Below are 12,638 nucleotides of genomic sequence, written 5' to 3'. Positions count from 1 at the left end.
TTGAAATTACGAGTAGTCATTTGTACTCGAAAATAAAATTATTTTTACAAATGTCAAATTACCTACTATTTATACTAGCCACTAATCTGAATTAATCACCTCAACTGATTATATTAGTAAATGTTAAAGCAACTGCCAATGCAATGAGCTTTTGAAGGACTATAAGCCAATGCGACAAGTAGGGCAGCAGTACCATTGATGAATTCAAGAGGTGCCAACAGAATGGACTTGTCTGCAGAGTGCTGGAAGGGTTGCTTATTTACCTAGTACTGCTGTCTTCGTGTCTTCTGAACTGTGTTACTCTCTTTTCTTACAGGTGATTATGAGCAGGGCGGAAAGCCCAGAGCAAAATGAAAATGGCCTCTTATTCAAAAATTAGGAATTTCCAGACAGCGAGAGCAGAGCATTAAAGCAAGCGCTGGGCTCCTTGCAACTACACAGATGGCACGCCCACACCGTTTAACAAGCATGCTCTCATGATGACTGTACGATTCTCATCTGAAGTCTGGGGGAGGCGGAGTCAAACCCATTTTTTAAAGCACCCGCGGGAGCCAGTCAATAATGGTGAAAGATTCAAGAAACAACATGCTTTGCGTCTCTGCCCAGAGACTCATTTGGTGAGTGAGACAAGATGCTTGGACAGGAAACAGCTATAAAAAGAAGGGTTAAAAGTGAGATGTGTCAAGAAAGCCATGCAGAACCGATGACAAGAGACCTGGAAGCAACAGAAAAGAAAAATCTGGGGGAGAGAGAAGACTTACGCTTGGTCTTGAATGAAGTAAGGATTTGGAGAGAAGGAATGGGCTGGGTAGCCAGGAAGGAAGGGGAAAGGCAGGAGTTACTTAATTACCCATTAGCAGGGGCCAGAAGACCCAGAAGGTACAGTTCTGACAGTTTCAGTAACAGGGAAGAGGGTAGTCACTGCCACCGATCGGTACAGACCCCTGGCCACACTTCCCTGTAACTGACTGCTGGTATAACCATTCTCTTTTCAGGGGTAAAAAAGCAACCTGAAGTTCCTACATCTTCCTTCCAATGAAAGAAAGTATGTAACTGGGGTCTCTGAGTGTGCCAGGGACCGTGGCTCATCATCTCGAAACTACCTGTCCCCTCCCAGGCTCGTGACCAAACTGATGCTGGCTCCCGGCACCAGTCCCCAGGAAGCAGGCAGCTCCCCTCCTCCACGAGACATGTGCATCCCACCCAGGGATCCCAGGCAGGGTTCCCTTCTGCTTTTTCTTGGCTGCCAGGAAAGTGAGACAGCAGGTGTGCACACACAGAGGCGGGGCAGGTACTCCAGCCTGGGCGGGCCTCACCAGCACCCCGGCCAGCCTCTCCAGGTGCTTCATAAATCTATGCCAGACAGTAGGCTGTCCTGGCTTTATCAGGGAGCAAGATCAGCCCCTGAAGAAGGGGGCAGATGTTCTGCAGTAGGGCTAGGGCAGGAAAGAAGGAAATGCTGCCAGGAAGAGATGAGAAAGGCAGGCAAGCATCGGTGCCTGGATATCAAACACCCTACTTCTTTCTCAGGGGCTTATTTGCCTCCAGTAGATTCATACTCTTGACAGCCACCCCAAAACTAGAAACATGAGCTCCTCCCAGCAACCTGTCCTTCCCAAAGGCCCAAAAGAATAAAGTGTCAAGGCCAGGACTCACCGCAAGGAAAGGAGTCTCTTCTGGTCTGAGGACTCGGCCTCATTGGATGGGCTAGGGGACTGGGCTGTTGGCGACTTGCAGATCTTCTTTTTGTCCTCCACACCATTCTCAGCCTCGGAGCTGGAGAGGAGAGGAGAACGCTTGGCCTTAGTCATCCGGGGAAGGAGGTGGAAGGAAAAATGAGGAAAACCCCTTGCTTTCTGGAGAACGGAATGATGTTCAATCCCCATAGCAGGCTGAAGTCAACTTGGACAACTGTGCCCTTTCCAGATCTCCATTCTGCAGCCTCTCGGCTGGCCCCTCAAGGGCATGAGCTCCAGGTCATGCCTGCTGCAGCAGGTAAACGGCAGGCTTTGCGGGGACTGCTCGGCTCTGCCCTGCTAGCTGCACGCTTGGCGACACATCACCTGGATGCTGGGAGGGCCCCTGCACACGTGCTCAGCACACACGCTCACGCGTGGCCTTCTGCCAGGTGTGAGCCTTCCTGCCGGGAGCCCCCACCCCTTTGTTTGCATTTCTCTTGTGTCATTTACCACCCACTGTTGGAGTTATATAGGTCCCACTTTGAGTTGTTGATATTTTAACCAAGCACTTCTCTAAGCAGTTTAAAGTTTCTAATCTGCTTCTCGCAGCCACCCAGGCTGGGTAGGAATTATTACCCTCCTCTTAACAAGTCTGGAATCTGAGGCTCTCAGATATCATTCATCTTGCCCAGGTTCACAGAACCAGCATCTGAGTTGGGATTCAAGCTCATGTCTGTCCCTCTAGGAGGCTTCTGGGTACCCACCCGTCCTCATGTGCTCTCTTTCCTCTGCCTTCCACCCACCCCTACCCCCAACCACTTGTCTCTCCATCTCTTACCAGCTCTCCAGTGTGAGAGCTCCAGGGTGGGGTGAGGATCTTATTGATTTTTATACTGACCACAGGGTCTAGGTATGTGCTGGGATATAATCATGATGAACAGGCTTTTAGAAAATGAGGGCTGACTTTGGGGAAAGAAGGACTAGAGGAGAAAGCAAGTCAGGAGCGTTTGCACACTGGACCAGTGAGGGATGGCGGTAACCAGTGTGGTGAACACAGGTGCCAAGTTCCCTCAATCTTAGGGACTGGGGACACTGATTCCAGTATGGGAAAGAGGAGAGAAAGGAACACAGAAGGAGAACCCATGGTGTTTACACGGGTTAGACCTTCTGTGTCAGGCTGCAAAGCACAGAATTCACAAGATATTTCTGAACATGTGAAAACTCCATGGTGGTGGAACATAAAGGAAAATATATGAAGATAGCATTGCTATGACAGTTTGGCTAATTTTAATCCTAATTTACCACCCACTGGATGTCTTTACCTGCAAATGACCACACAGGCAGGAAATATCATTGGTTAGGTGAAGCTTTGTGGTTTCTTGCTTACCACTTCTCACAGTATAGGAAAATTTTAGCCCATACCAGTAATACTGCAGTAGTGTCGAAATCAAGACCAAATAATCTGACAAAGTATCCAATTAACAGACCCTATAGACAGTGGATGTTCTTACACTGCAGTCAGCATTTCTTTTTTCCCTAAGTGCGTAAATATTCCCCAACCTCCCACTTCTTCAATTCTCAAAGTGCTCAGAAGCACTTACATACATGAAAAGAGCTCAGTCTGTAATTGAACTGCATTATGTGACAAAAGGCACATGGAAGGCTTTGAAATATTAATAGGAAAACACTGCTTTGGTTTGAAATAGAAAATTTTATTTAATTTTGGCATCGAGTGGAATTTATGGACGTGGATAATTTTAGAATAGTTAAGGGGCTTTAGAGCATCTCTCTGCCTATCTGTGCTCCCCAAGACACATACATTATTCCTGTTCTTCAAAAGCATGAGACTTGATCCACTTGAGAGGCCCTCTCTAAGTAAGGAGAGTGTGTGTGGACCCTCAAAAATCCACTCAGCATTTATTTATGTATTTACTGAATTTTATGCAGGAATTGGAGCCACTGCTATCCTGTACAACACCTCTGTGTCCTGAGAAAGAGCTCTCCCACCAAGATGCACTCATATAAAGGTGCCCCTCTGGAGGTAGCCCTACTGCTGCATGGCCTTGCCGAGCTACGGTACCCCCAGCTCTGGGCAAATGTCTGAAGTACCCAACTACCAGACAACATTCCTTAAAAGCAGGGAACTTCTGTATTCTTCCACAGCACTCAGCTCAGCATGTGGCTCATAGAGGCCATTTATATGTGTTGATGGATGGGGGATTCATCTGGCAGTGTCTCAACAGGAAGTGAAATTCATGTATGGGCTGATTCAATTTTAGTTTTGTTGACTTAACAATGCTATGGGGGCGCCTGGGTGGCTCAGTCGGTTAAGCATCTGCCTTCATCTCAGGTCATGATCTCAGGGTCCTGGGATCCAGCCCTATGTTGGGCTCCCTGCTCAGCGGGGAGTCTGCTTCTCCCTCTCCCTCTGCTTGTGCGTGTGCTTAAATAAATAAACAAACAAACAAACAAATAAATAAATACAATCTTTTTAAAAAAGATGTTTTGGAAAATTAAGCAAGTCAATTCCTAACAGAGGAGAGAGAACTCCCACAAGCACCCCTCATCCCTGAGGTCTTGTGGCAGCAGGATGAACTATGTAGAATCCAAACAGCAGACTGGCAGAGTGTGGGAGGATGATGGAAGGGTTCCTCAAGGCCCCTCAGAAACTATAATGTTACTGTCAATAAAGCTGAACTCACTGACAAGGGGAGATGAAATAACAGGTCTTGTTTAAATCATGAAAATAAAGAAGCACAGTATTTTCCTTTTTTTTCTTCTTTAAAAAAGAAGAAAATAGGGCAGCCCCAGTGGCCCAGCGGTTTAGCGCCGCCTTCAGCCCAGGGCCTGATCCTGGAGACCAGAGATCAAGCCCCCTTCAGGCTCCCTGCATGGAGCCTGCTTCTCCCTCTGCCTGTGTCTCTCATGAATAAATAAAATCTTAAAAAAAAAAAAAAAAAAAGAAGAGGAAGAAGAAAAAAAAGAAGAAAGAAGAAGAAGGAGGAGGAGGAGGAGGAGGAAAAAGGAGGAGGAAGAAGGAAGAAGAAGATGATGATGAAAGGGCCTTTCAGGGACATTGACTGCAAGAAAATTTTACAAAATAAAACAAAACCAAAAGAACAAACTTCCTTTTTCTTCCTCCTTCTCTTTCTCTCTCTCTTTTCTAATAGACAAGTCCTAAAGATTTATTTGTCCTTGGCATTCCCACGGTGTGGCCACAACAGCCTGTGGTCCTGGTGAGCTGATCTCAGACACAAAGTCCCCAGAAGTGGTGCAGCCCTATGTGGGACCAAATCTTCTTCAGTCTCTCTAGGTCTTCATGGAGTTTGTTGTCCAGACCATTGGCTAGGACCTGGCTGTATTTTTTTCCATCTCTGATATCCTTTCATCTGTTCAAGAACCAGTGTGGGATCTTATACAGGCATGGGTTCTGCATAAAGGTCCATGTCATCCTCAGTGAGCTCTCCTGCCCTAGTGGTGAGGTCAGTGTTTACTTTCCACAACACCACTTGAGCCTGTCTTTGTCTGACACTCTTTTTTTTTTTTTTAATTTTTTTTAAATTTTTATTTATTTATGATAGTCACAGAGAGAGAGAGAGAGAGGCAGAGACACAGGCAGAGGGAGAAGCAGGCTCCATGCACCGGGAGCCCAACGTGGGATTCGATCCCGGGTCTCCAGGATTGCACCCTGGGCCAAAGGCAGGCGCCAAACCGCTGCGCCACCCAGGGATCCCTTTGTCTGACACTCTTAACTGCAGTGATGGCAAAGGCTCTTTTCCGCCCAAAAATCAACATTGGTATTCAGTATTTGCAAAATGTGCTTAACTTCTCAAGGATCGCTAGATGTGGTTCTAGTGGCAGCTTGTTCTAACCCTCCTCTTTTAAATGTTTATTGGAAGGGACCTGCTGGCAGAGCAGGATGCTGAGCTGGGCAGGGGACACAGATGAATGAATGACAATTTTAGGAATACTTAGAAGAAACAGATGCTGGAAGTACAGGATTAACCTTCACTCGGCCTTGGCAGGTTATTTCTTCTCCCATCTCTAACCCAGTATAAGTATCACTCATCGGCCCTGAAAGCTTCTCAGTAGGAATTCCAGAACAATGAGGCAGTCATGCTTCTACCAACCAAGCCTGATGTTACTGTTTGGGGAATGCATTTTTATTACAGAATAGGAAGTACTGGTTTCAGTAAGACACTGCCCCACATTGTTACACAATCTATAAATAAAAAACGGGTTGGACAATCCTTATCGACAGTGCAGTGTGAGTCAATTCCCAGACCTTATTAAAGTGAGGATGAGAGGATTCAGATTTCACAATTTTCAGAATTAGAATTCTTATATTCTTCCTGGAAAGAGTCTCTGAGTTTAAGGTAAACTCAGCTATCTTTTCTCCTGTCACTTTCATCTCCCAGGTCCTTTGTCCCTTGTGCTGAGAATGAGCTGTACTCAGCCATCATCCCAAGCAAGTCAAGGTAAGTAGCTACTGGGCAGAATGACTACTAAGTTGCACCTCAGGTGAGTGATTAAGTGGCGTCTCAGGTAAATGAAAACAAGTGCCTCCTATGGTTCAGTCGAGGTAGTTGTGCTCCTTTTCTAATCACAGTGATGAATCCTTGTGTTCAACTCTACCTTCAAGTTAAATCGGTGTAAGCTAAAGCATAAAAAATGTCATCAACTCCCTTATGGTAGTATGGGTAAGGGTAGTTTTAAATCCACTGCCACTTAAAAAAGTCCCTGATCACCATATACTGAAACCACAGTCTTAACCAATGAGATTTGGAAGTGACTAGAAGACAGGTTATGTTTCACCAGAGTATCTCCAAGAGATAAAATCCTACAAATGAGACTGTTGTGATTACCACCAGGTCTGTCACAGTACAGTGTACTGTACTGGAAACTAGGGTACACCCGGGCAAGCCAAGACCTGGGGCACCAAACCCCTGTTATTTATTTTTTTTAAAGCCTGTACTGGAGGGGATCCCTGGGTGGTGCAGCGGTTTAGCGCCTGCCTTTGGCCCAGGGCGTGATCCTGGAGACCCGGGATCGAATCCCACGTCGGGCTCCCGGTGCATGGAGCCTGCTTCTCCCTCTGCCTGTGTCTCTGCCTCTCTCTCTCTCTCTCTCTCTCTCTGTGACTATCATAAATAAATAAATTAAAAAAAAAAAAAAAAAAGCCTGTACTGGAAACTAGGGTACACCCGGACAAGCCAAGACCTGGGGCACCAAACCCCTGTTATTTATTTTTTTTAAAAGATCATTTATTTGAGAGAGTGGGGGGGGGCAGAGGAAGAGAGAGAGAGAGAGAATCTTGAGCAGACTCCCCATTGAGCACAGGGCCCACACCTGAGCAGAAATCATGGGTCAGATGCTTAACTAACTGAGCCACCCAGGCGTCCCACCAAACCCTTGTTTTTGATATGCTGCTTGCTTAGTGGCTTCAAGGCTGGCTGGTAGGCACAGATGGCAATGTGTGGGAACAAAGCTATGGGCCACAAGGACAGAGGAGGGCTCTGGGGGGTGGCTGGGCAGCAACCACAAGACAAATTGAGACATTATGGTAACCAAAAGAAGGGCACAGAAAGGGGTGCAAAGGTGCAGGAGTTGGTGCAGGGGACCAGGCCTCTCTAAGACCTGTCAGCCTCTCCAACTGCAAAGTAAATGAAAAATCTCCCAAGCTAGATTTTTAGAAGTCAGGAAAAAGTCTTTCATCTACAATTCTGATATAGTAGATCTTTGTCTAGAAACTTTAAATTTTATTTATCTATCTATATATTCACTTCTGAGTAAATACTAGAAGCAGAAGTACACAATTCAAAAGTTACAAATGGAACTCTAAAATCTGTAAAGCTTTGTTGAAAGAAGTCAAAGATGACACAAATGGAAAGACAGCCTGTGCTCAAAGACTGAAAGAGTACTGTTACAATGTCCACACTACCCAAAGTAATCTACACAATCAGTGCAATCCCTATCAAAATGCCAACAGCATTTATCACAGAACTAGGACAAATAATCCTAAAATTTCTATGGAACCACAAAAGACCTCAAATACCCAAAGCAACCTTGACAAAGAAGAACAAAGCTGGAGGCATCAGGATCCCAGATTTCAAGAAATACTACAAAGCTGTAGTCATCAAGACAGTATGGAACTGGCACAAAAACAGATACATAGATCAATGGAACAGAATGGAGTGCCAAGAAATAAACGTACACTTATATCCTCAATTAATCTATGACAAAGGAAGCAAGGATGTTCAATGGGGGAAAGACAGTCTCTTCAATAAGTGGTACTGGAAAAACTGGACCACTTTCTTACATTATATACAAAAATAAACTCAAAATGGATTAAAGACTTAAATGTAAGACCCGAAACCATAAGACTCATAGAAGAAAACATAGTGAGTAATCTCTTTGACATTGATCTTAGCAACATTCTTCTAGATATGTCTCCTTAGGCAGAGGAAACAAAAGCAAAAATAAACTATTAGGACTACACCAGAATAAAAAGCCTTTCCACAAGGTAGGAAACCATCAACAGAACAGAAAGGCAATCTAGTGAATGCAAGAAACTATTTGCAAACTATATACCCAATAAGGGGTTAATAACCAAACTATATAAAGAACTCACATAACACCAAAAAACAATCTGACTGAAAAATGGGCAGAGGACCTGATGAGACATTTTTCCAAAGAAGATACACATATGGCCAAAAGATATGTGAAAAGATGTGCCTAATCATCAGCAGTCATCAGGCAAATGCAAATCAAAACCACAATGAGCTACCATGTCAAGCCTGTCGGAATGGCTAGACTCAAAAAGATAAGAAAAATGCAAGTGTTGGTGAGGATGTGGAGAAAAGGGAACCTTCATGCACTTTTGGTGGGAATGTAATTTGGGACACCCACTGTGGAACACAGTATGGAGGTTCCTCAAAAAATTAAAAAGAGAGATACCACACAGCCCAGTAATTCCACTTCTGGGTATTTACCCAAAGAAACCAAAAATACCTATCTGAAAAGATATATGCATCCCTATGTTTACTGCAGCATTATTTACAACAGCCAAGCTATGGAAGCAACCCAAGCATCTATTGATAAATGAATGAATAAAGAAGATGCAGTATATACACAGAATGAAAACAGGGTATTGTGTTAAGTGAAATAAGTCAGAGAAAGACAAATTATCTTATGATTTCACCTATATTTGGAATCTAAAAAACAAAACAAATGAATAAATACAAACAAAAAAGCAGAGAGACCCATAAATACAGAGAACTGAGAGCTGCCAGAGGGGTAGGGATAGGAGGATGGGCAAAGTAGGGGTTAAAGGGGTGGGAGATACAGGCTTCCACTTATGGAGTGAATTAGTCAGGGGGGATGAAAGGTACAGCATAGGGAATAGAGTCCCTGGTATTGTCATACTGTATGGTAACTACACCTGTGGTGATCACAGCATAATGTCTAGACCAGTAGACATTAGCCGATACACCTGCAATTCACATAACATTGTGCAACAACTATACTTCAATTAAAAAATTACAAATAAAAAAACCCCCCAAATCTCCCTTCTATCCTTGTTTGTCTCCAAAGAGTCAGTCACCTATTACGCTGTTCCTAGTTCCTGTCTTTCGAGCAAGATTCTGTGTACATGAGCATATGTACTTTCTAAGCACAAATGACAGCATGATGTCATACAGTTTTTTTTTTTTCTTTTTACTTACTATATATCTTGGTGTTCTTTCCCTATCAGTACACACAGAGCTTCCTCATTCTTTTTAGTGACTGCCTAGAGTTCCACTGAAATGGATGAATTATAATGTAACCAGTTCCTTATTGACCCGCACTTAGGTGGATTTCAGTCTTATTACCAATACAAATAAAGCTGCAGCAAATGTCCCTGAATGTTTATTATGTGTCAGTTTATCCACAGGTACCTTCCCCGGAAATGGAACACTTGTGTCAAAATACACACAATTTAAAACATTTATAGTCACGGCCAAATTGCCTTCACTAGACATTTTGTAACCCATACTCACAAGACAAAGCAGTGTTTACACATTCTTAATAATAAAGGGTTAAACTAAAAAAAAAAAAAAAAGTTTTTTCCTAAGTGCCTAGAGGAATACCTGGCACAAAGAGTAAAAGTAATAATTTTAATGAGGACTAGTGTTAAATTTTTGATCTTTGCAAATGCGAGAGGATTTGCCAGACCCTTGAAGAAAGCCTGAAGTCTTTTAAGATTTTTATTTATTTGAGAGAGAAAGGGAGCAGATCAAGAGAGCGCACAGGAACAAAGGAGAGGGACAGAGGAAAAGGCAGAGGTAGGCTCCCCACTGAGGAGGGAGCCTGACGTGGGGCTTGATCCCAGGACCCTGGGATCATGACCCGAACTGAAGGCAGAAGCTTAACCAACTGAGCCACCCAGGTGCTCTGAAGAAAGCCTGAATTCTGAATGAAAAGACCGAGATAAACCAAGAGGAAAGTAAACTCCTTAGGAAACTGAATTCAGAGAAGAAAACTTAAGATAAGCAAACAAGAGAAACAAAACGCCCAAGCCTCCTAATGAGCATCTTTGAGAAAGAGGATGGCACCCATGAAACGGCTCACAGCATTAAGGCGAGGGAAACTGCCTTGCCTCCTCAATTCTCCGAGTCCCAAGTCCTCGACGGCTTACAAGGCACTTGGTGATCTGCCCTTTTCACCCCTCCTCAGCTCTTGACCCCCTCGTTCACCTCCCTCCAACCACAGCCCCAAGCTCTCACGAGAAAACCTGTGCCCTGGCTCTTCACCAAATGTAGGTTGATGTATTCTTTAAAGAGATAAAAGAGAAAGTAGGACTTAGAAAGAGGAAAATGCCTACTTAACATCAGGAGTAGGCAGAGGGAGGCAGGGAGGCAGTTCGAGTGGACTCCTATGTTCCATCAAAACAGGAAGTGAAAAGATAAGGTTTAACATTAATAAGCAAGAAAGAGCAGGATACAAACATTTCTACAGATAATGAAGTAACCACTGCCACTAAAATCAGGTACAGTTAGAAGAAGCTATTGGGGAGGCAGACGGAGAATGGGACAGGGCTGAGTTCATTATAAATTTTAACGCACTGTATTATTCTTTGAACACTTGAAAATATAATAATATCCTTATATGGGCAGCCCGGGTGGCTCAGCGGTTTAGCGCCGCCTTCAGCCCAGGGCCTGATCCTGGAATCCCGGGATCGAGTCCCACGTCAGGCTCTGCATGGAACCTGCTTCTCCCTCTGCCTGTGTCTCTGCCTCTCTCTCTCTCTCTCTCTCTGTGTGTGTCTCTCATGAATAAATAGAATATTTTTAAAAATAATAATATCCTTATAAAGAAGATGTAAGGGCAGCCCGGGTGGCTCAGTGGTTTAGCGCTCCCTTCAGCCCAGGGAGTGACCCTGGAGACCCGGGATTGAGTCCTACGTCAGGCTCCCTGCATGGAGCCTGCTTCTCCCTCTGCCTGTGTCTCTGCCTCTCTCTCTCTCTGTCTGTCTGTCTCACATGAATAAATAAAACCTTTTTTTAAAAAAAGATGTATAATATAGCATATATCATAAAAATAGGTGGATATCCTGCTTTCAAATGTTCGAGTTCCTACGCTGTATAACAACCATCCTGCCAGATGCTGCCATATCCAAGGACAGCTCCTACTGGGATTTTTGGTTTAGCACCTAAAGCATGACACAGCTTATAACAGATGTCTATCATACACACAGCACCTTGGGAATTCAGAAATCTAATGGGAAGAGGAGAATCAGAGGAGATCTGTGGAGAAAATAAGTATGACCCTGTGTGCAGGTATGGGGGGAGCAGTATTTCTATTCTCTCTTCACTGTCAGAAATACATTTCAGGGCCAGAAACCAGGAGTGTACATTGTATTTCTATTTGTGTGGTAAATCAATACATAAATAAAAACAATTACATAAATCAGTTCCTTTGGATGGAGAAAATCAAACCCGCCCATTACCACACTGTAGTCATCTCTGCCACCTCTCTACCCAAGGAGACGTATTTGTGCAACCATTATCGGGGAAGGATTGATATTTGAGTGGGGTCAGCATAACTAAGACTTGTAGAAGTACTGGAAGGAAATATGAGGAAAGGCAGCAGCAAAAACATGCAGACAAGGAAAAGTCATACATGCACCAGGAAATCTAGCAGTTTGATCTTTGGAGTACAGGCAGCAGTAACAAGTGGCAGTTCTGTTGTTGGAATGTTTGATTCCTAATAAGAGTCAGCTGCTTTTAGACTTCATTTGGTTGGCAACAGGGATAAAGCAAATATTTTTAAGCAGAAGGAGTCAAAAGGTAGGGTATTAAGGGCCCACCTTTTCCCACACTTCCACTGTGAGGGCCTGAAGAGCTACAGACTTAGGATTAAACTTCATCAGTGGCAGAGCATGGAGTGGGGGTGGGGGCTGAGTGTGAAGGCAAGAAGCAGGAGAGACTGCCTGGGAGAACAATCCAGATATAACACCAGAAGGGAGCAGAGAACAAGCAACACAGAGCAACATCCAAGATAACCCAAGGTTATCTGGGGGATGGAGGAGCTAGGACTGCCACCAACAACTGCAGGGAACACAAAAGGAAATGGAGTTGGGTGGGAGGGATTTTGTGAATCTAGTTTTAGATCTAACAGATTCTATTGTTAGCAAGGGATATCTAACCTATCGTGAGGAAGCTCTAAAAAACCAAAAGAACCCAGAAGAACAACAGCAAAGAGAGTATCTCACTGCATAGGAGAGGTTTTGCCAGCTGGAAACTCTTTCTGCTGAGTCCCAAGCACATGGCCAAAGCAAAGAGTGACAGCTTGCGTTCCATTGCAATACCAGGCACCAAGGAATGGCTTACCACAGGCCTCCAACTGGCCCCAACACACCTCTTTAAACCATCCAAAGAGCTCCCCTCTGTTTGCATTAAAATAGACAACTATGGGACA

General features: G+C 44.2%; 1 protein-coding gene across 5 annotated transcripts in view; it reads right to left on the bottom strand.

Annotated features, from left to right (window-relative positions):
* Window positions 1-12,638, bottom strand: part of GRAMD2B (GRAM domain containing 2B) — a 110,927-nt gene that overhangs the window by 26,164 nt on the left and 72,125 nt on the right. For 3 of the 5 annotated variants that reach the window (XM_038552005.1, XM_038552003.1, XM_038552006.1), the window contains exons 2-3: window positions 1,657-1,776; window positions 762-804 (exon numbers count right to left, since the gene is read on the bottom strand). In XM_038552005.1, coding sequence (XP_038407933.1) covers window positions 762-804; window positions 1,657-1,762 — 149 coding nt within the window. In that variant the 5' untranslated portion in view covers window positions 1,763-1,776. The remainder of the gene's footprint in view (window positions 1-761; window positions 805-1,656; window positions 1,777-12,638) is intronic. The other 2 variants (XM_038552002.1, XM_038552004.1) reach the window with 1 other exon arrangement.

The sequence above is a fragment of the Canis lupus genome, chromosome 11, assembly GCF_011100685.1.
Source record: "Canis lupus familiaris isolate Mischka breed German Shepherd chromosome 11, alternate assembly UU_Cfam_GSD_1.0, whole genome shotgun sequence".
Classification (NCBI taxonomy): Eukaryota; Metazoa; Chordata; class Mammalia; order Carnivora; family Canidae; genus Canis; species Canis lupus.
Note: the sequence above shows the minus strand (reverse complement) of the source record. Positions and strands in the feature narration are given on the sequence as shown.